The sequence below is a fragment of the Tachyglossus aculeatus genome, unplaced genomic scaffold (genome assembly GCF_015852505.1).
Source record: "Tachyglossus aculeatus isolate mTacAcu1 unplaced genomic scaffold, mTacAcu1.pri scaffold_144_arrow_ctg1, whole genome shotgun sequence".
Classification (NCBI taxonomy): Eukaryota; Metazoa; Chordata; class Mammalia; order Monotremata; family Tachyglossidae; genus Tachyglossus; species Tachyglossus aculeatus.
The window spans coordinates 535,146-554,514 of NW_024044868.1; the positions used below are offsets into that span (position 1 = coordinate 535,146).

General features: G+C 48.3%; 1 protein-coding gene across 1 annotated transcript; it reads right to left on the bottom strand.

The window, feature by feature from the left end:
- Nucleotides 1–213: 213 nt before the first annotated feature.
- LOC119923102 (retinoid isomerohydrolase-like) lies at nt 214–12,702 on the bottom strand. Its single transcript, XM_038742647.1, has 9 exons — nt 12,643–12,702; nt 10,791–10,906; nt 9,728–9,860; nt 9,506–9,654; nt 6,372–6,501; nt 2,501–2,615; nt 1,859–1,953; nt 1,655–1,766; nt 214–494 (listed from the first exon to the last, which is right to left on the bottom strand). The coding sequence occupies exons 1-9, from the start codon at nt 12,700–12,702 to the stop codon at nt 343–345; spliced, it is 1,062 nt and encodes a 353-aa protein (XP_038598575.1). The 3' UTR covers nt 214–342.
- Nucleotides 12,703–19,369: the final 6,667 nt, after the last annotated feature.

Genomic DNA, 19,369 nt, shown 5'->3' on the forward strand with positions numbered 1-19,369 from the left:
TTCCCACTTTACAGCTGATAAATTAATTGACTTGCCCAAGTTCACACAGCAGACAAGCGGTGAAGCTGGGATTAGAACACAGGTCCTTCTGACTCCTAGGCCTGTGCGCCATCCACTAGGCCTTGCTGCTTCCCAGTAAATACAACTGATTGATTGATAGCCACTTGCATCTCATCTTCCACCTGCTCCAGAGTTTAAGGTGGTTTCCAGGTGTTTTCTTCCCGTTCCGGCCCCCGACGTGTGGACCCTAGCTTTTCTGAGTGTGGGGAAGGACATGGTTGCATGGGTGTCTCCCCAGCCTCAGAGCTCTATGAGGGAAACATGTAACTGGAAGGCGAGCGGTCACGACTTCCTGAAGAGGCCATGGAAGGTAACGGGAATGTTAATCTCCACCTCCACCCGGGCCACTTCGCTCATGTCTTTGGCATTGAGGATGAGAAGGTAAGCAGGCTTCTGGTCCGGGCCGGAGTTCACCACCACGCTCAGGACCACTCCTCACGAGGGAAGATACAGGGAGATCACAGTTAGAAACCCTACCCCCAACCCGCCCAATTCCTTGACAGCTTTGTGGCCTTGTGGCCTGTACAGACCTCTTGTGATGAGAGGAGGAATTGCTCCTGAATTGGGGGGAAGTCTGGACTAGTAGCCACATCGGAAACAACCCTTCTTAACAATAATTACAATAATAAGAATAACCGTGGTGTTTGTTAAGCTTTACTATGTGTCAGGCACCATACTGAGTGTAGGGGTCGATACAAACAAATTGTGTTGGACACAGTCCAAGTCCCTAAGTCCCTCACCCTGGTGGAGAGTGGGGGGAGGCCAGACCCGTCTTAGAACTGCAGGGTGGGAAGGAAACAGCAGCCAAACAAGTCTTCCTTTCCATCCGATGCTACTTATTGAACACGATTGGATGTGAAAACACCCTGACTAACTGACGGGAGTTAGGAGGAATTGTGCTTTCAGGGGGGAAGTTGAGAGGCTCTTATTTTAATACCAGTCCAGCCTGTCTGCCCCAGGTCCCTGATTACATAGCTCCACTGAGCTGCTGCTTTAGTGAGGTCAGGTGGTCACTGAGGAGGGGTAGGGGGGTCATCCTTGCTGCCCTAGCAGAGACCTCTAATCTTGAGCCAAGAAGTAAGTGGCAGAGTGAAGTAGCACAGTTGCCTCAGGGCTAAGAAGAGCCTGCAGACAAATGGTCACAAAGCCAGGGAGGAGGAGGCCAGAGAATTTGGATCAGACCTGACCCTCCCAAACATCACCCCAGCCCAAGGAGTGGGGAAAGGGCCAGGGTTCGCAGGCTTTGTCAAAGGAGCTCAGAGAAGGCCCTGAACTAAGACAACCATACCCAAATCACTCAAGGCTGAATCTTTGCAGGTCAATTCTCTCGCTTACTTTTGGAAGAGTTAATCTTGGAACAGAGCCAAGCTCCCATAGCCAAATCCCATTGGTTTCCACCTTCCTGTTGGCATTCTGTCTCTCTCTCTCCTTCCCATTAGTGCAATTCCAAGAGATGCCAATGGGCAGGGAGGTGGCAGGGAGCCAGCTTCGAGGACGGGGCTGGCCAAGAAAAACAGTGCTCTGCACACAGTAAGCACTCAATAAATCCAACCGGATGAATGCACGAAGGAACATTCCGACACTGGCCTCTTACCATCGTCTTCTTCAAGAGCATCCGGGTGAGAAACGAAGATGGGCTCTGACGGGTAAGAGTCGGGCACCTGCCACACCCAAGCGGCTTTTGTTTTGACGTTTAGTTTACAGAGCTGCCCACGTGGGAGAGAGAATGGGGTTGTATTTACTGAAGGCTTACCGTGTGCAGGTCACTGTACTAAGCGCTTGAAGTTCAAGGACTTACCCTGTCCGGGACAAAGCGATTCAGGCCAAGCCCGTAGGTGTACGTGTAAGGTTTCCCGCTGTATTTCTGGTAGTTGATTTGAGGAAACTCAAAGGCTGCAAAGAGAGTGGGTGTCACCCTTCTCCCACCCCATCCCCCAGATTAAAACTGACATCCTCACGTGGAGACTTCCTTGTCTTCTGCATGAAATTTCCAGTTTCCTTCTTGGGTGGATAGTGAGCTTAATTGAATTTGCCCTGTTGCTTTGTCCCTCTACCCTGTCCCCCTGAACAATAACGATAATAATAATAGATACAATGAATAGTGAGCTTAATTGAATTTGCCCTGTTGCTTTGTCCCTCTACCCTGTCCCCCAGAACAATAACGATAATAATAATAGATACAATACAATCAAACAGGCTTACCGTCTAAGAAGGAGGGAGAACAGGTATTTAAGCCCCAATTTGCAGATGAGGAAACTGAGGCACAGAGAAAGAAAGTGAGTGGCACATAATCATACTGCAGGTGAGTGACATAACCGGGATTATTACTCAGGTCCCTGACTCTGTGGACCCAGAGAGACGGGTCCCCACCTCCCTGATACATTCGATACCATGGGAAGGCCGGAGGGAGCTGAGCAGGGTTGTTCGCTCCTGTCCTAACCTTGTCGGGGGCCAGAGAAGAGCACTTCCGGCTCCAGCCAGATGGTCTCGTTGCTGCACAGGATGGCCGCGGCTGTGGTGTGGGGGAGACTGACGAGGTTCTTGCCCGTGTCGGCCTAGGACCGGGAGAAAACGGAAAGCAGAGTGGGATCATCGCTCTCCTTGGTATCTCCGTTCTAGCATGGCTAAAATGGAGCCTGCTAGGAGGAAGCGGGGCCTAGGCTATCCGAGCGGTCACCTAAAGACTGGGGTTTTCCTCTGGCCTCCAGGCACACTGCTGGGCCCAACGCGGTGACTGTGAATCCTCCCCCGTGGGCGGGCCTATGTCATTGCCTGGCCACTCCTCTCTGAGAAAGCTTTCTCATTAAATTCTGATCAACGTCTTCCTCAAAGTATGGCTGCCTTTCCATTTATTGTTTATTTATTGTTCCCATATGCTGGGTGGAGAAGATTCCCAGTACCAGCTGAGTGAGAGAGAGGAGGGGTGAGATTCCTAGAAACTTAACTGAGGGACCAGGCTGGAGAATGCAGACTTGGGGGCTGCCAGGCCCTGGAGAAATTTCTCTTTGTAGCCCTTTGGTCACAGCTTAAGGAAGACAAATGGAAATGAAGCCAGCGGTGTTGACTCTTGAGATCCTGACCCTGCTCTCCCTTCCAAAGTTGGCTTTATTGAGAAAATAGAAACTATTAGACCTGACCTCCTTAAAGTTTTCCCTGCTCCTCTCCAACCCCTCCCATCTCCTGCTCCTTCTTCGACTCTCATAGCTTTCCCCACAGTATCTCAAGAGGAAATATGCCTTCTCTCAAAATCCACTCCCCCCTCCGTAACCAACATCATCCCTTTGCACCTTAAAACACTTGCCCCCTCCCTGACCACCATCTTAAGCTATTTGCTCTCCAATTACTTCTTCCCCACTGCTTTCAAAATATACTATCTCCCCTTAAAAAAAACAAAACCCTCCATTGACCCCCACAGCTCCAAACTCCTTGAGCGAGTTATCTACATCCACTGTCTCAAGTTCCTCTCCTCCAATTATATCCTCGACCCCCTCCAATCTGGCTTCCATCCACTTCACTCCAAAGGACACGAATGATCTCCTCCTTGCCAAATCCAATGGCTTTTACTCCATCCTAATCCTCCTCGACTTCTCAGCTGCCTTTGACACTTTTGGCCACCCCCTTCTCCTGGAAACATTATCCAACTTTGGCTTCACATGACACTGCCCTCTCCTGGTTTTCCTCCTATCTCTCTGGACACTCATTCTAAGTCTCTTTCGCAGGCTTCTTTCCTGTCTCGCACCTCCTAACTGTTGGAGATCATCAAGGTTCAGTTCTGGGTCTGCTTCTGTTCTCTAATCTATACGCACTCCCTTGGAGAGCTCATTTGTTCTTATGGCTTCAACTACCACCCCTATGCAGATGATTCCCAGATGGACATCTCTAACCCTGTTCTCTCTCCCTCTCTGCAGTCTTGCATTTCCTCCTGCCTTAAGTCCCACCCACTTAACATGTACAAAGCAAAGTATTCCCACCCAAACCCTGTTTTCCCTCTGATTTTCCCATCACTCTGGATGGCATCACCATCCTTCCTGTCTCACAAGCCTATAACCCTGGCGTTAGCCTCGACACATCCATAATATATTTATATTAATATCTGTTTCCCCCTCTAGATTATAAGCTTGTCATGGGCTGGAAACATGTCTACCAACTCTGTTACACTGTTATACTGTAATAATAATAATAATAATAATAATAATAATAATAATAATAATAATTATGGCATTTATTAAGCTCTTACTATGTGCAAAGCACTGTTCTACTCTCCCAAACTCTCAAAGACAGTGCTCTGCAAACACTAAACACTCAATCTGGTTGATTGATTGGCTGTCGGCACCCAACTTTACTGTCTTGTCTAAATGTCAGCTCTGCCATAACTAAATATAAGTTTGTGCATTAATATATAAATATAAAACAGTAATAATAGTATTTATTAAGCATTTTTGACATATAAAGCACTGAATTAAGCCCTGGGGATAAACAAGCTAGTGAGAATTAAGCCCAGGCCCTTCCTCCTGCCTCAAGGATCACATAATGATAGTAATAATTACTATTATTATTATAAGTATGGTATTTCAGTGCTTACTATGTGTCAAGCACTGTTTAAAGTGCTGGGGTAAATACAATTTAATCAGGCTGGACAAAGTTTCTGCCCCACATGGGTCTCACAATTTAAGGAGAAGCCAGTCCTGAGTAGCATGTTCTAAGAATAAAGGCAGGAAGTGGTAAACTTTGGACACAAATGGTGAAGCAACAAAATCATAAGGCAGGGGCAAAGCTAAACAGAATGAGAGTCCTAGGGTGTTGTGATAACAAAAATAATAATAATAATAATAATTGTGGCATCTGTTTAGCACTTACTTGTGTGCCAGGCACTGTATTAAGTGCTGGGGTGGATAGAAGCAAATTGGGCTGGGCACAGTCCTGTCCTCCATGGGTCTCCACAGTCTCAATCCCCATTTTACAGATGAGGTCACTGAGACACAGAGAAGTGAAGTGACTTGCCCAAGGTCACACAGCAGACAAGTGGCGGAGCCTGTATTAGAACCCATGACCTTCTGACTCCCAGGCTTGTGACGAGAGCTGACCCTCTCCCCAGTGCTTAGTACAGTGTCCAGTACCCTGTTGGCACTGAAGTGCTTAATGGGGTCCACTGTAATTTAGTAATAATAACTATAGTAACTGTTAAGTGCTTACTATGTGCCAAGCACAGTACTAAGTACTGGGTTAGATAGAAGGTAATCAAGTTGGACACAGTCCCTGTCCCACACGACACGGGGCTCACAGTCTTAATCCCTATTTTACAGATGAGGTCACTGAGGCCCAGAGAAGTTAAGTGGCTTGCCTAAGGTCACACAACAGACATTTGGTGGAGCCACAATTAGAACCCACGTCCTCTCGACTCCCAGACCCATCATCTTTCCACTCCCTGACACGGCTTCTCTTACATCTTAATCTCGCTGGATTCCGCTGACGCGACTGAAAACCCCGTTGTTGCTTGGAGAGAAGAAAGCCAAAAGGAAAAGGCTGTAGTCCAGCCCGGCTCTCAGCGGTGTCTGCTGGCTCTCTTCCCTAAACTTGAGAACAAACCGCTTTTCTGTCTGTGCTGACCTCCCTGGGTTCATCTCCTAGGGAACACCAGTCTTTTATGCCCTCAGCAGATCTCTCCCTCCCTGTTCCCACCCCAATGAGGCCCTAATAATAATAATTGCATTTGTTAAGTGCTTACTATGTGTGAAGCACTGTTCTAAGCACAGGGGGCGATACAAGGTAATCGATCAGGTTGTCCCACGTGGGGCTCACAGTCTTAACCCCCATTTTACAGATGAGGTAGCTGAGGCCCAGAGAAGTGAAGTGACTTGCCCAAAGTTACACAGCTGACAAGTGGCAGAGCTGGAATTAGAACCCATGACCTCTGGCTCCCAAGCCTGTGCCCTTTCCACTGAGCGATGCTGCTCCCCCTCCCTGCCAGACCTCCAGGCCCAGATAATAATAATAATGATGATGGCGTTTGTTAAGCACTTACTCTGTGCGAAGCACTGTTCTAAGCACTGGGATGGATACAAGGTGATCAGGTCATCCCACGTGGGGCTCACGGTCTTCATCCCCATTTTACAGATGAGGTAACAGGCACAGAGATGTTAAGTGACCTACCTAAAGTCACACAGCTGACAAGCAGCGGAGTCAGGATTAGAACCCATGATGGGCACCATGGGGTTGTGCCGGCCAAGAGGGGCCAGCCTGAAGTCTCCCCTGGCAGGGTGCTATAGGTGGGATGACCCTTGCAGTGGGCATGGCCCTGGGGGCCGGCTTACTTTGGTGATATTCACAAAGAGGATGTATTGCCTCACTTCGGGCTGGGGAGCCTTTTTGGCATTTCTCTTCACCTCTTCCCAGGTCTCACGTAAATTGGCTAAGTACAAATAATTGTAAACGAACTCAAACCTGCAGAGGAAGAGAAAAGACGAGAGTGAGCACAGCCCTGTACGGGGAACTGGCAAGCGATGGCCACTGGCGTTTTAAATGGGAGGTGTTCAGTTCTTCCTTCCCAACAGGGAAACTTCTATTAATAATAAGTATGGCATTTGTTAAGCGCTTACTATGTGCAAAACACTGTTCTAAGTGCTAGGGTGGACACAAGGTAATCAGGTTGTCCCATGTGAGGCTCATAGTCTTAATGTCCATTTTACAGATGAGATAACCGGCACAGAGAAGTTAAGTGAATTGCCCAAAGTCACACAGTTGATAAGTGGCAGAGCTGGGATTAGAACTCACGACCTCTGACTCCCAAGTCTGTGTTCTTTCCACTGAGCCACCCTGCTTCTCTATTACAGGTGGGGGGACTGCTGGTTCCTTCTGCACAGCTTGGGAAGAAAACTTACTTGGAAGTTTTAAAGTGCAAGAAGTTTTACAAGCTTTGGGTTATGATCCCAGGTCTACCGTGCTGTATGACCTTAGGCAATCACTTAACTTTGCTGTGTCAGTCTTCTCATCTGTAAAATGGGATGAAGTATCTGTTTTCCTTCCCTGCCACACTAGACCGTGAGTCCCAGGTGAGATATAGACTGTGTCTAAACTGTTTGGATGGTATTTACCCCAGGGTTTAGGGAAGCAGTGTGGTTTAGTGGATAGAGCCATGGGCCTGGGAGCCAGAAGGACCTCGTTTCTAATCCTGGCTCCGCCACATGTCCACTAAGTAATCTTGAGCAAGTCCTTTCACTTCTGTGGGCCTGAGTTACCTCATCTGTGAAATGGGGAAAAGAACGTGAGCCCCATGTGTGACAGGGACTGTGTTCAAACTGATTAACTTGTATATACCCCAGTGCTTAGAACAGGTCTTGGCCCATGGTAAGCGCTTAACAAGCGTAACAAGTGAGAAGCAGAGTGGCTCAGTGGAAAAGAGCACGGGCTTTGGAGTCAGAGGTCATGGGTTCAAATCCCAACTCTGCCAATTATCAGCTGTGTGACTTTGGGCAAGTCACTTAACTTCTCTGGGCCTCAGTTACCTCATCTGTAAAATGGGGATTAAGATTGTGAGCCCCCCGTAGAACAACCTGATCACGTTGTAACCTCCCCAGCGCTTAGAACAGTGCTTTGCACATAGTAAGTGCTTAATAAATGCCATAAAAGTACCCTCATCATTTAATGTCATTTATTATTTAGCACAGTGTTTGGCACAAAAATGCTTAGCAAACATTGCATCATCATCACTTTCTCAGATGTTCATCTTCAGGAAATGCCTATCTTCTCTGAAGAGATATTAGACATTCCTGTTATGCCTAATATCAGAATTACATCCATATTCTGTTCCTCTTGGGACACTTGGTGACAGTGCTAAGTGCTTAGTACAGTGCTCTGCACACAGTAAGCGCTCAACAAATATGAATGAATGAATGAATAAGACTGATTGATTGATCAAGACAAAACTACCACACCCCAGCTCAGCTTTGTCTGATGGATGGACCTTTTTGACATGTGGGATAGTATTGACTGATTCTAGGTGATTTTTCCAGAGCCCCCCAGTGCTTTCTCAATTATATTCTACCCCTCTGGGGGCTGGAATCATGTCTACTAACTACTGTATAATAATAATAATAATGATGGCATTTATTAACACTTACTATGTGCAAAGTACTGTTCTAAGCGCTGGGGAGGTTACAATTAATCAATCAATCAATCGTATTTATTGAGCGCTTACTGTGTGCAGAGCACTGTACTAAGCGCTTGGGAAGTACAAGTTGGCAACATATAGAGACGGTCCCTACCCAACAGGGGCTCACAGTCTAGAAGGGGGAGACAGAGAACAAAACCAAACATATTAACAAAATGAAATAATTAGAATAGATATGTACAAGTAAAATAAATAAATAAATAAATAAATAAATAGAGTAATAAATATGTACAAACATATATACATATATACAGGTGCTGTGGGGAAGGGAAGGAGGTAAGACAGGGGGATGGATCAGGTTGTTCCATGGGGGGCTCACAGTCTTAATACCCATTTTACAGATGAGGTAACTGAGGCCCAGAGAAGTTAAGTGACTTGCCCAAAGTCACACAGCTGACAATTGACGGAGCCAGAATTTGAACCCATGACCTCTGACTCCAAAGCCTGTGCTCTTTCCACTGAGCCATGCTGCTTCTCTATGCTCTGTATGCTCTCAAGAGCTTAGTACAGTGCTCTGCATGGAGTAAGCGCTCAACAAATACCAGTGATTGATTTTGCTTCCCTAAAAACTAGGACACTCTCTTGGAAGGGATGTGAATTTGGTGGCGGCATACTTAACTGACCCCAGCAAGCACCTAGCACAGCACAGTGTACACAGTAGGCACTTAATAAATAATAATGATAATTGTGGTATTTTTTAAGTGCTCACTGTGTGTCAGTCACTGTACTAAGTGCTGGGGTGGATAAAAGTGCATCAGGTTGGACACAGTCCCTGTCCCATGTGGGGCTCACAGTCTTAGTCCCCAATTTACACGTGATGAAACTGAGGCCCAGAGAAGTGAAATGACTTGCCCAAGGTCATGCAGCAGACAAGCAGCAGGGCCAGGATTAGAACCCAGGTCCTTCTGGGTTCTAATTGAGAAGCAGCGTGGCTCAGTGGAAAGAGCACAGGCTTTGGAGACAGAGGGCATGGGTTCAAATCCTGGCTCTGCCAATTGTCAGCTGTGTGACTTTGGGCAAGACACTTAACTTCTCTGTGCCTCAGTTAGCTCATCTGTAAAATGGGGATTAAGACTATGATCCCCCCATGGGACAACCTGATCACCGTGGAACCTCCCCAGTGCTTAGAACAGTGCTTTGCACATAGTAAGCACGTAATAAATGCCATTATTATTAGTATTATTCTGAGTCCCAGGCCCAGGCTCTACCCACTATGCACACTGCATCGATGTCGAGCTGAGATCCCTCTGGCATCTAGTGTGTGCCCCTAAAAGTGACCATACACAGCCTTTCCAGCAGCACAGGTCCACGATGAGGAATCCGTTGTCTTCATAGGTGTTGATGTGATGGAAGAGGTTAAAAGACGACGTCCTGTACTTATGGTTGAGGCACTTGCCTTGTTTTTTGTCTGCCACGTGGAGCCAGACCTAGAAAGCAGGAAGTTTTTTTATCCCCATGCACGGTTTCCCTTCCCTCTCCTCATCTGACAGTAGTACTTACCCCCATGGTCTCGTTGGACTCAAAGCAATCCATATAGTTGGCACCCCAGAGACTCCAGGACGAAAGGAACTTGAACAGGTTGATTTTGATCGGTGTCTCCGTGAAAACGATATAGTTCGGAGTCAAACCAAAGCTGTGTGGGGAAAACAGGAGGCATCTTTTTTTAATGGTATTTGTTCAGACACTATACTAAGCGCTGGGGTAGATAGACGATAATCAGGTTGGACACAGACCCTATCCCACTTGGGGCTCACAGTCTTAATCCCCATTTTATAGATGAGGTAACTGAGGCACAGAGAAGTGGGATGACTTGCTCAAGGTCACACAGCCGACAAGGGATGGAGTAGGGAATAGAACCCAGGTCCTTCTGATTCCCAGGCCCGTGGTGTAGCCACTAGGTCATAATGTTTCTCTGTAAGGAGGGTGGAACTTTGAGGCACAAATCAATCTGAACACTCATGTTCAACAAAGTAATTCATTCGTTCATTCATTTAATCGTATTTATTGAGCGCTTACTGTGTGCAGAGCACTGTACTAAGCACTTGGGAAGTACAAGTCGGCAACATATAGAGACGGTCCCTACCCAACAACGGGCTCACAGTCTAGAAAGGGGAGACAGACAACAAAACAAAACATGTGGACGGGTGTCAAAACCGTCAGGATAAATATAATTATAGCTATATGCACATCATTAATAGAATAGTAATAGTAAATATGTACAAGTAAAATAGTGTAATAAATATGTACAAATATATATAAGTGCTGTGGGGAGGGAAAGGAGGTAGGGCCGGGGGAGCAATGGGGAGGAGGAGAGGATAAAGGGGGCTCAGTGTGAGAAGGCCTCCTGGAGGAAGTGAGCTCCCACTAGGGCTTTCAAGGGAGGAAGAGAGCTAGTTTGGCAGATGCGTCAAATTAAGCCATACAGGGCCTACCAGAAGATTGTTCAATTGAACAGAGCACAAGAAAACACTGTGCCCAAATATGTTTGCTAGGGAGGCAGGGTAGGTACCAGTCTAACATTAACTTCATTTTTCCTGGAGGTTGGAGCAGGTCTTCAAGTTACCTGTGAACGTAAGATGGCTTGAATCGGTCGCTGCAGGGAAATTGTACGACCACCTCTGACTTGTTTATTGGATCTTCCTTGTCTGAAATACAGTTGTTTTTAAAAGATGGGAAAGCCTGCCATGAATTAGCGCATTTAATCAACCAATTAAGAGTCCCTACTGAACACCTTCCCAGGAGGCCTTCCCAGACTGAGCCCCCTCCTCTCCCTCCCCATGCCCCCCGCCCTACCTCGTTCCCCTCCCTACAGCACCTGTATATATGTTTGTACATATTTATTACTCTATCTATTTATTTTATTTCTACATGATTATTCTATTTATTTTATTTTGTTAATATGTTTTGTTTTGTCTCCCCCTTCTAGACTGTGAGCCCACTGTTGAGTAGGGACTGACTCTATATGTTGCCAACTTGTTCTTCCCAAGTGCTTAGTACAGTGCTCTGCACACAGTAAGTGCTCAATAAATACGATTGAATGAATGAATAAATGAACACCTGCTGTGGGCAAAGCACTGTACACTTGCACTTGGGAGAGTACATTAAAGGAAGAAGATGTGATCCCTGTACAAGTAAGATAAATGAATAAATAGAGTTATAAATATGTACAAACATATATACATATATACAGGTGCTGTGGGGAAGGGAAGGAGGTAAGATGAGGGGATGGATGGGGGACGAGGGGGAGAGGAAGGAAGGGGGCTCAGTCTGGGAAGGCCTCCTGGAGGAGGCGAGCTCTCAGTAGGGCCTTGAAGGGAGGAAGAGAGCTAGCTTGGCGGATGGGCAGAGGGAGGGCATTCCAGGCCTGGGGTTTGACGTGGGCCGGGGGTTGACGGCAGGACAGGCGAGAACGAGGTACGGTGAGGAGATTAGTGGCAGAGGAGCAGAGGGTGCGGGGTGGGCTGGAGAAGGAGAGAAGGAAGGTGAGGTAGGAGGGGGCGAGGTGATGGACAGCCTTGAAGCCGAGGGTGAGGAGTTTCTGCCTGATGTGCAGATTGATTGGTAGCCACTGGAGATTTTTGAGGAGTGGAGTAACGTGCCCAGAGCGTTTCTGGACAAAGACAATCCGGGCAGCGGCATGAAGTATGGATTGAAGTGGGGAGAGACACGAGGATGGGAGATCAGAGAGAAGGCTGATGCAGTAGCCCAGACGGGAATCACCAGCGAGTGTCCTGTCAATTCCTTCACTCATCCCATCAATGGACTCTAACTTTGGCTCTTCTCTCATCACATGCAGAAAGTCAGGACTGCCTCCCGAGAATGCCCAACAACTCCACAGTGAAGGAATTCCTCCTGCTGGGTTTCTCGGAGGTCCGGGAGCTGCAGCTGGTCCACGCCGCGCTGTTCCTCCTTGTCTACCTGGCGGCCCTGACGGGGAATCTCCTCATCGTCGCCGTCACCGCCCTCGACCGGCGCCTCCGCACCCCCATGTACTTCTTCCTCAGGAACCTGTCCGTCGTCGACCTCTGCTACATCTCCGTCACCGTCCCCAAGTCTGTTGTCATCTCCTTGACCGATCGTAGAGCCATCTCCCTCCTGGGCTGTGCCGCCCAGATCTTCTTGGTGGTCCTGTTTGGTAGTTCGGAGATGTTCCTCCTCACGGCGATGTCCTACGACCGCTACTCCGCCATCTGCCTCCCCCTGCGGTACAAGCTCATCATGACCAACACGGCCTGTGGAAAGATGGCGGCCACCTCCTGGGTCACAGGGGTGATGCTTGCGGTCTTATCTTCTGCTTCGACTTTCTCCCTGAGCTACTGCGGGTCCAACATCATCCAGCAGTTCTTCTGTGACATCCCCTCCCTGCTGAAGATCTCCTGTTCCGAGGACCACGTAGTCATCGATGTGACCGTCACTGGTGGTATAGCTGTAGTTGTCGTCTGCATGGTCTTCATCGTCGTCTCGTACGTGCGCATCTTCCGGGCCGTGCTGAGGATGCCGGCCAAAGAGAGCCGGGCCAAAGCCTTCTCCACCTGCCTGCCTCACCTCGCCGTCGTCATCGTCTTCCTCTTGACCGGAACCTTCACCCAACTCAAGCCCGTGTCAGATTCCCCCTCGACCCTGGATGGACCTGCTGTTGTCCATCTCCTACACCATGATGCCCCCAGCCATGAACCCCCTCATCTACAGCCTGAGGAACTGGGACATGAAGGCCGCCCTGGGGAGAGTCCTAAAGGGGAGACTCCTCCTCCCTCTTCTAAGGGACAAAACGTTTGTTTCCTTTTGCTGACCATCCCGTTCCTCATAACGTTTCCCGACCGTGGGGGTAGCCATATAAAGAACTGCCCAAAGAGGAAGTCCGGCGCCTGCGGATTTGTCAATGTCTGGGACGGAAGCTGATAAGCCGGGTGTGACTGTAAGCCCTGTGTGGGCAGGGATTGTCTCTCTTTATTCTGAATGGTACTTTCCAAATGCTTAGTACGGTGCTCTGCTCGCTGTAAGAACTCGATATATACGATTGATTAATCAATGACTGACTGACAAGCGATTGTTTGGGCGACACCACGGTTTAGTGAAATGAGCGTGTGGCTGGGCGTCATGAGATTAGAAATGTCTGCCCGGTTCTGGTCCGGGCCTGCTGTATCACCTTGGTTCAGCTAGGTAAACCCCTCTGGGTCTCGCTGTAAAATCGGCATTCAATATGCGCTCTCTCTTTGTCTTTCAATCTGAGCCCCCGCGGGTCAGGAAACGTCTCCGATATGATTAGTTTGTTTCTACTCTGACACTTGGCAGTCTTTTTGTAAGGAAATTCTTAATAAATCCTGACTCAAGTTGCTAGTATCCACTCCAGCACATAATAAACACTTATCAAATACCACTATTCTGATTATTGTTACCATTCTTATTAAGTATGGGGAGGGGGGCTTTTTACACAGGCCCAGACCGAGACAATTAAGCACCCTGAGACAAGGAAGCACGGGGAAGCAGCATAGCCCAGTTGATAGAGCATGGACCTGGGTGTCAGAGGGCCTGGGTTCGAATTCCACCTCCACCGCTTGTCTGTCATGTGACCTTGGGCAAGTCATTGCACTTCTTGCTCAACTACCTCATCTGTAAAAGGGGGATTAAGACTGGAAGTCCTATGTTGGACAGAGACTGGTCCAACCTGGCTAGCTTTCGGTGACTTTAGCGCTTAGAGAGGTCCCTAGAAAATAGGAAACATTTACCGTGTACCATTATGAAAAACTTAATCGGGGAAGGTCCCGTGGATTTCATAGAGTTTCGGGAAGGAGTGTGGAAGATGGGAAGCCCCGAGGGCTCGTGGATATGAAGGGAGAGGGAATTCCCAGTGGGGGAAAGGTGGTGAGGTAGGGGTCTGAGTCGGGGGAGTTGGGAACGAGGCACAGTGAGAGGGGGAGCTTGGGAGGGATGGAAAATGCAGATTGAAATTCAGTAGAGGAAGATAATGCACATCCATCAATCCATCTTATTTATTGAGTGCTTACTATGAGCAGACCTTGGTAGTAAGCACTTGGGAGAGTACGATACAACAATGTAACAAGGTTGGTAGCCACATTTCCTGCCCATGATGAGCTTACAGTCTAGAGGGGAATGTCCAAGTTGGCTTGCTGCAGATTTCAGATTCATTCATTCATTCAGTCGTATATATTAATTCATTCAATCATATTTATTGAGCACTTACTGCGTGCAGAGCACTGTACTAAGCGCTTAGGAAGTACAAGTTGGCAACATAGAGAGATGGTCCCTACCCAACAACGGGCTCACAGTCTAGAAGGGGTCCCAAGCCCTGGCGTGGGATGAAAACCTCAGAGCATAACCGGAACGCTATTAATAATCTATTTACTTTATTAATGATATGTATACATCTATAATTCATTGTATCTATTTAGATGGTATTGATGCTTGTCTACTTGCTTTGTTTTGTTGTCTGGCTCCCCCTCCTAGACCCTGAGCCCGTTGTTGTGTAGGGATTGTCTCTGTTGCCGAATTGTACTTTTCCAGCGCTTAGTACAGTGCTCTGCACACAGTAAGCATGCAATACATATGATTGAATGAATGAATGAATGAATGACAGTAAGGGAATGATGATTAGTCTGTTCAGTGGGAACCACATGGGAATGCATAGTTATTTGGATTCTGCGGGCCGGGACTGCAGGGAGCCCACAGTCCCGGCTTCCCGAGATTCCCGGACGCACAGTTGTCTCAGCGGAGCCCCGGGCCCGTCCTCCCATGGGGAATTTCCCAGGAAATAACCCGCCATCGTCTGAGGGGACGGTGCAGCAAGCCGGTGAGCGGAGAAGGGGAGGGAGGATCCTGACAGCCCCCATCCCTCGCCCAGACCTTCCTGTCACCCCCATCCACGTCCACGACTGACGAGATGGAGTGAGCCTCTCTCTCAGCAGAGGCCGAGGCTCCCCAGCCCAGGGCGGGCCCGGTGACCCCGGAGAGGACCCGGGGAAAGCTGAGGGAAATTTCAGTAGAGAACTGGGATGACCAGGGTCAGAATAGCAATTTCTCTAAATCAGAAGCAGTGTCGCTTAGTGGAAAGAGCACGGGCCCGGGAGTCAAGAGGACCTGGGTTCTAATTCATTTATTCAATCGCATTTCTTGAGCGCTTACTGTGTGCAGAGCACTGTACTGAGCGCTTGAAAAGTACAATCTGGCAACAGATAGAGACAATCCCTACCCAACAATGGGCTCACAGTCTTGAAGGGGGAGATGGACCACGAAACAAAACAAGTAGACAGGCATCAGGGCTTTGAACAGGGGAAGAGAGCTAGTTTGGGGGAGACGTGGGCATGTTTGAAGGCAGAGGGGAAGTGCACTATCCACTTTATCACATCAGAACAGACACATTCCCTGACCCTCGTAGAAGAAAAAAAAATGAATGGAAAGATGAATATACAATTATTGCATGCCATTTTACCGATGAGGAAACTGAGGCCTAGAGAAGAGAAGCGACTTTCCCAAGGTCCCACAGCAGCAAAGGGACAGAGGCAGGATTAGGACCCAAGTCCTCTGACTCCCACTAAACTATGCTTGGGAGAGTACAATGGAACAGAGCTGGGAGATGTGTACGCTCCCCTCAAGGAGCTCACGGTCAAGAAGAGAACTCCTGGGCCCATCCTTTTTCCGCTGAATAAGAATGGACTTGAGTTGATTCACGCTTGAGTTAGGTGAAGTGGGTTTAGAGGGCTGGGAAATAAATCGGGGAAGTTGGTTGGAGGCGGGGGGGATTTTAGCAGTAAAGAATTCAGATAGAACTGTGCTCGCTCTGATGTTGAGCTGATAAGAGAGGGAGTTCTAGCCTAGGATGGAAACGGGAGAGTCGATCGTGAGTAACAACTAGAAAGTTGCTCTGAGAGCTGAGAAGACGAGTTGAACGATGGAAAGGGGGTGAAGTGCAGTCGTAGAGCGGAGAGTCTTCAAGCCGATGAAGAGTTTTTGTTCCATGTGAGAAGACACAAATTGTCATGAGAGTAGGATGAGGAGAGGAGAGATGTAGGCTGAGCGATGCTATAGGAAAGGACTCGATGAATGATGAGGTATACTTGTGTTTGTGTGTGTACAAATGTGAATGCAGATATGTGAGCAAATGGGATCGGTTACGAGTTACACGTGGTTTTTTGTTGTTTGTTTTATGGTGTTTTTAAGTGCTGGTTATCTGCCTGGTACTCTACTAAGCACTAGGGTGGATACAAGCTGATCAGGATGGACACAGTCCATGCCCCATAGGGTGCTCACAGTTGTAACCCCCGTTTTTCAGATGAGGTAACCGAGGCACAGAGACGGTAAGCCACGGGCCCCAGGTCACACAGCAGACAAGGAGCAAAAACAGGTTTAGAATCCAGGTACTACTCTCTACCGGGCCCATTCTTTCTCCACTAAATGGATGAATTTATGTGTGAAGCCACTTCTCGTTTGACTCTAAAATCACCGAGAACATTTCACAACAGTCATGAACATACCTTTATATTCTCTGACCTCTGCTATATGCTATTCATTTTAGTTTTGTTCTTCTCAACCAGAAACAATACTCTTGAGCCTCATTAAGAGCATACTACATTCCAAGTAAAGTATTGAGTGCTGGGGGAGATTCAGGACCATCTGGTAGAACACAGTCCATGTCTCACGACGTATTCACAGACAAAGTAGGAGGGAAACCAGATATTGAATCCTCGTTTTACTAGTGAGTAAACTGAGCTATAAAGAAATTATGTCACCTTCCCATGGCTACGTACCAGAGAACTGGTAAAGGTGTGATTAGAACCCAGGTCCTCTGATTCCCAGGCCTGTGTTCTTCCCAATAGCCCCCCGTTTCTACACAGTTTGAAGCTTGGTGCCTCCAATAGAATGGAAGCTCCCTGGGGCAGTGATTATATGTATTAATACCACGTCCTCTGTAGGTCTTCAATAAATGGAACCGATCGACTTAGTCCTATTCCTTCACCCCCAACATTAATGTCTCTGAATTGAAGTCTTCCCTCATCCCGTGCAGGGAGCCGACATCATTCCCCAGAAACGTTCAGTGCCTCCACCATGAACTCAGAGATCATTTTGAATTCAATAACTACCTCCTCTCCATGGAGAATAACCAGCGAGTGTCCTACCAATTCCTTCATTCATCCCATCGATGGACTCTAACTTTGCCTCTTCTCTCATCACATACGGAGAGTCAGTGCTGCTTCCCCAAAATGCCCAACGTCTCCACGGTGAAGGAATTCCCCCTGCTGGGTTTCTCGGAGGTCCGGGAGCTGCAGCTGGTCCACGCCGCGCCGTTCCTCCTGGTCTACCTGGTGGCCCTGACGGGGAATCTCCTCATCGTCGCCGTCACCGCCCTCGACCGGCGCCTCCGCACCCCCATGTACTTCTTCCTCAGGAACCTGTCAGTCGTCGACCTCTGCTACATCTCCATCACCGTTCCCAAGTCTGCCGTTATCTCCCTGACCAATTGTAGAGCCATCTCCCTCCTGGGCTCTGCCGCCCAGGTCTTCTCGATGGTCATGTTTGGTAGTTCAGAGATGTTCCTCCTCACGGCGATGTCCTATGACCGCTACGCCGCCATCTGCCTCCCCCTGCGCTACGAGCTCATCATGATCGACACGGCCTGTGGAGAGATGGCGGCCACCTCCTGGCTCATCGGGGTGATTTTTGGGGTGTTGTATTCAGCTTCGACTTTCTCCCTGTGCTTCTGCAGGTCCAACATCATGCAGCAGTTCTTCTGTGACATCCCCTCCTTGCTGAAGATCTCCTGCTCTGAGGATCACGTCATCAGTGACGTGAACATCACCGGTAGGGTAGCTTTAGTTGTCGTCTGCCTGGTCTCCATCGTCGTCTCATACGTGCGCATCTTCCGGGCCGTGCTGAGGATGCCGGCCGCCGAGAGCCGGGCCAAAGCCTTCTCCACCTGCCTGCCTCGCCTCGCCATCGTCATCGTCTTCCTCTTGACCGGAACTTTCAACCACGTCCAGCTCGTGTCAGACTCCCCCTCGACCCTGGACCTCCTGTTGTCCATATCCTACACCGTGATGCCCCCCGCCCTGAACCCCCTCATCTACAGCCTGAGGAATCGGGACATGAAGGCTGCCCTGGGGAGAGTCCTAAAGGGGAGACTCCTCCTCCTTCTTCTAAGGGACAAAACGGCTCTTTCCTTTTGCTGACTATCCCGTACCTCATCAGGATTCCTACCGTGGGGGTAGCCATATCAATCAGTCGCATTTATTGAGCGCTTACTGTGTGCAGAGCACTGTACTAAGCGCTTGGGAAGTACAAGTTGACAACAAATAGAGACAGTCCCTACCCAACAGTGGGCTCACAGTCTAGCTTTCCAAAGACAAAGTCTGGCGTCTGAGGATTTGACAATGTCTGGGATAGAAGTTGATAAGCCGGGTGCGACTGTAAGCCCGGTGTGGACACGGATTGTCTCTCTTTATTCTGAATGGTACTTTCCAAACGCTTAGTACGGTGCTCTGCTCGCGGTAAGCACTCGATAAATATGTCTGATGAATGAATGAATGACTGATAAGTAATTGCTTGGGCGACACCATGGTTTAGTGGAATGAGCGTGTGGCTGGCGTCATGAGATTAGGAAGGTCTGCCCGGTTCTGCCACAGGCCTGCCGTATCACCTTGGTTCAGGTACGTAAACCCCTCTGGGTCTCGCTGTAAAATCGGCATTCAATATGCGCTCTCTCTTTGTCTTTCAATCTGAGCCCCCGCGGGTCAAGAAAAGTCTCCGATATGATTCGTTTCTTTCTACTCTGACACTTGGCAGTGTTTTTGTATGGAAATTCTTAATAAATTCAATAATGATAATGCCGATACTATTATTGATGATCACAGTAATTCTATGAATTTTAAGATCCCTCTTGGCGGTTATGAAAATCAGAAAATCGGAGGGTCTCAAGGGAGAAGGGACCTAGGGTCAGTGACATAACATCCCTACGATCTCTCTTCCTCTTACACTCTGAGCCCCTGTGGGACAGAAATTGTGTCTGAACCGATTCTTTGGTTTCTACTCCAGCAAGCGGACCGACTTAGGCACACGACTTCTTAATAAATACGATAATGATATCATTATTAGTAATGACTATGAAAATGTCACGATACCCTCTTTAGCATG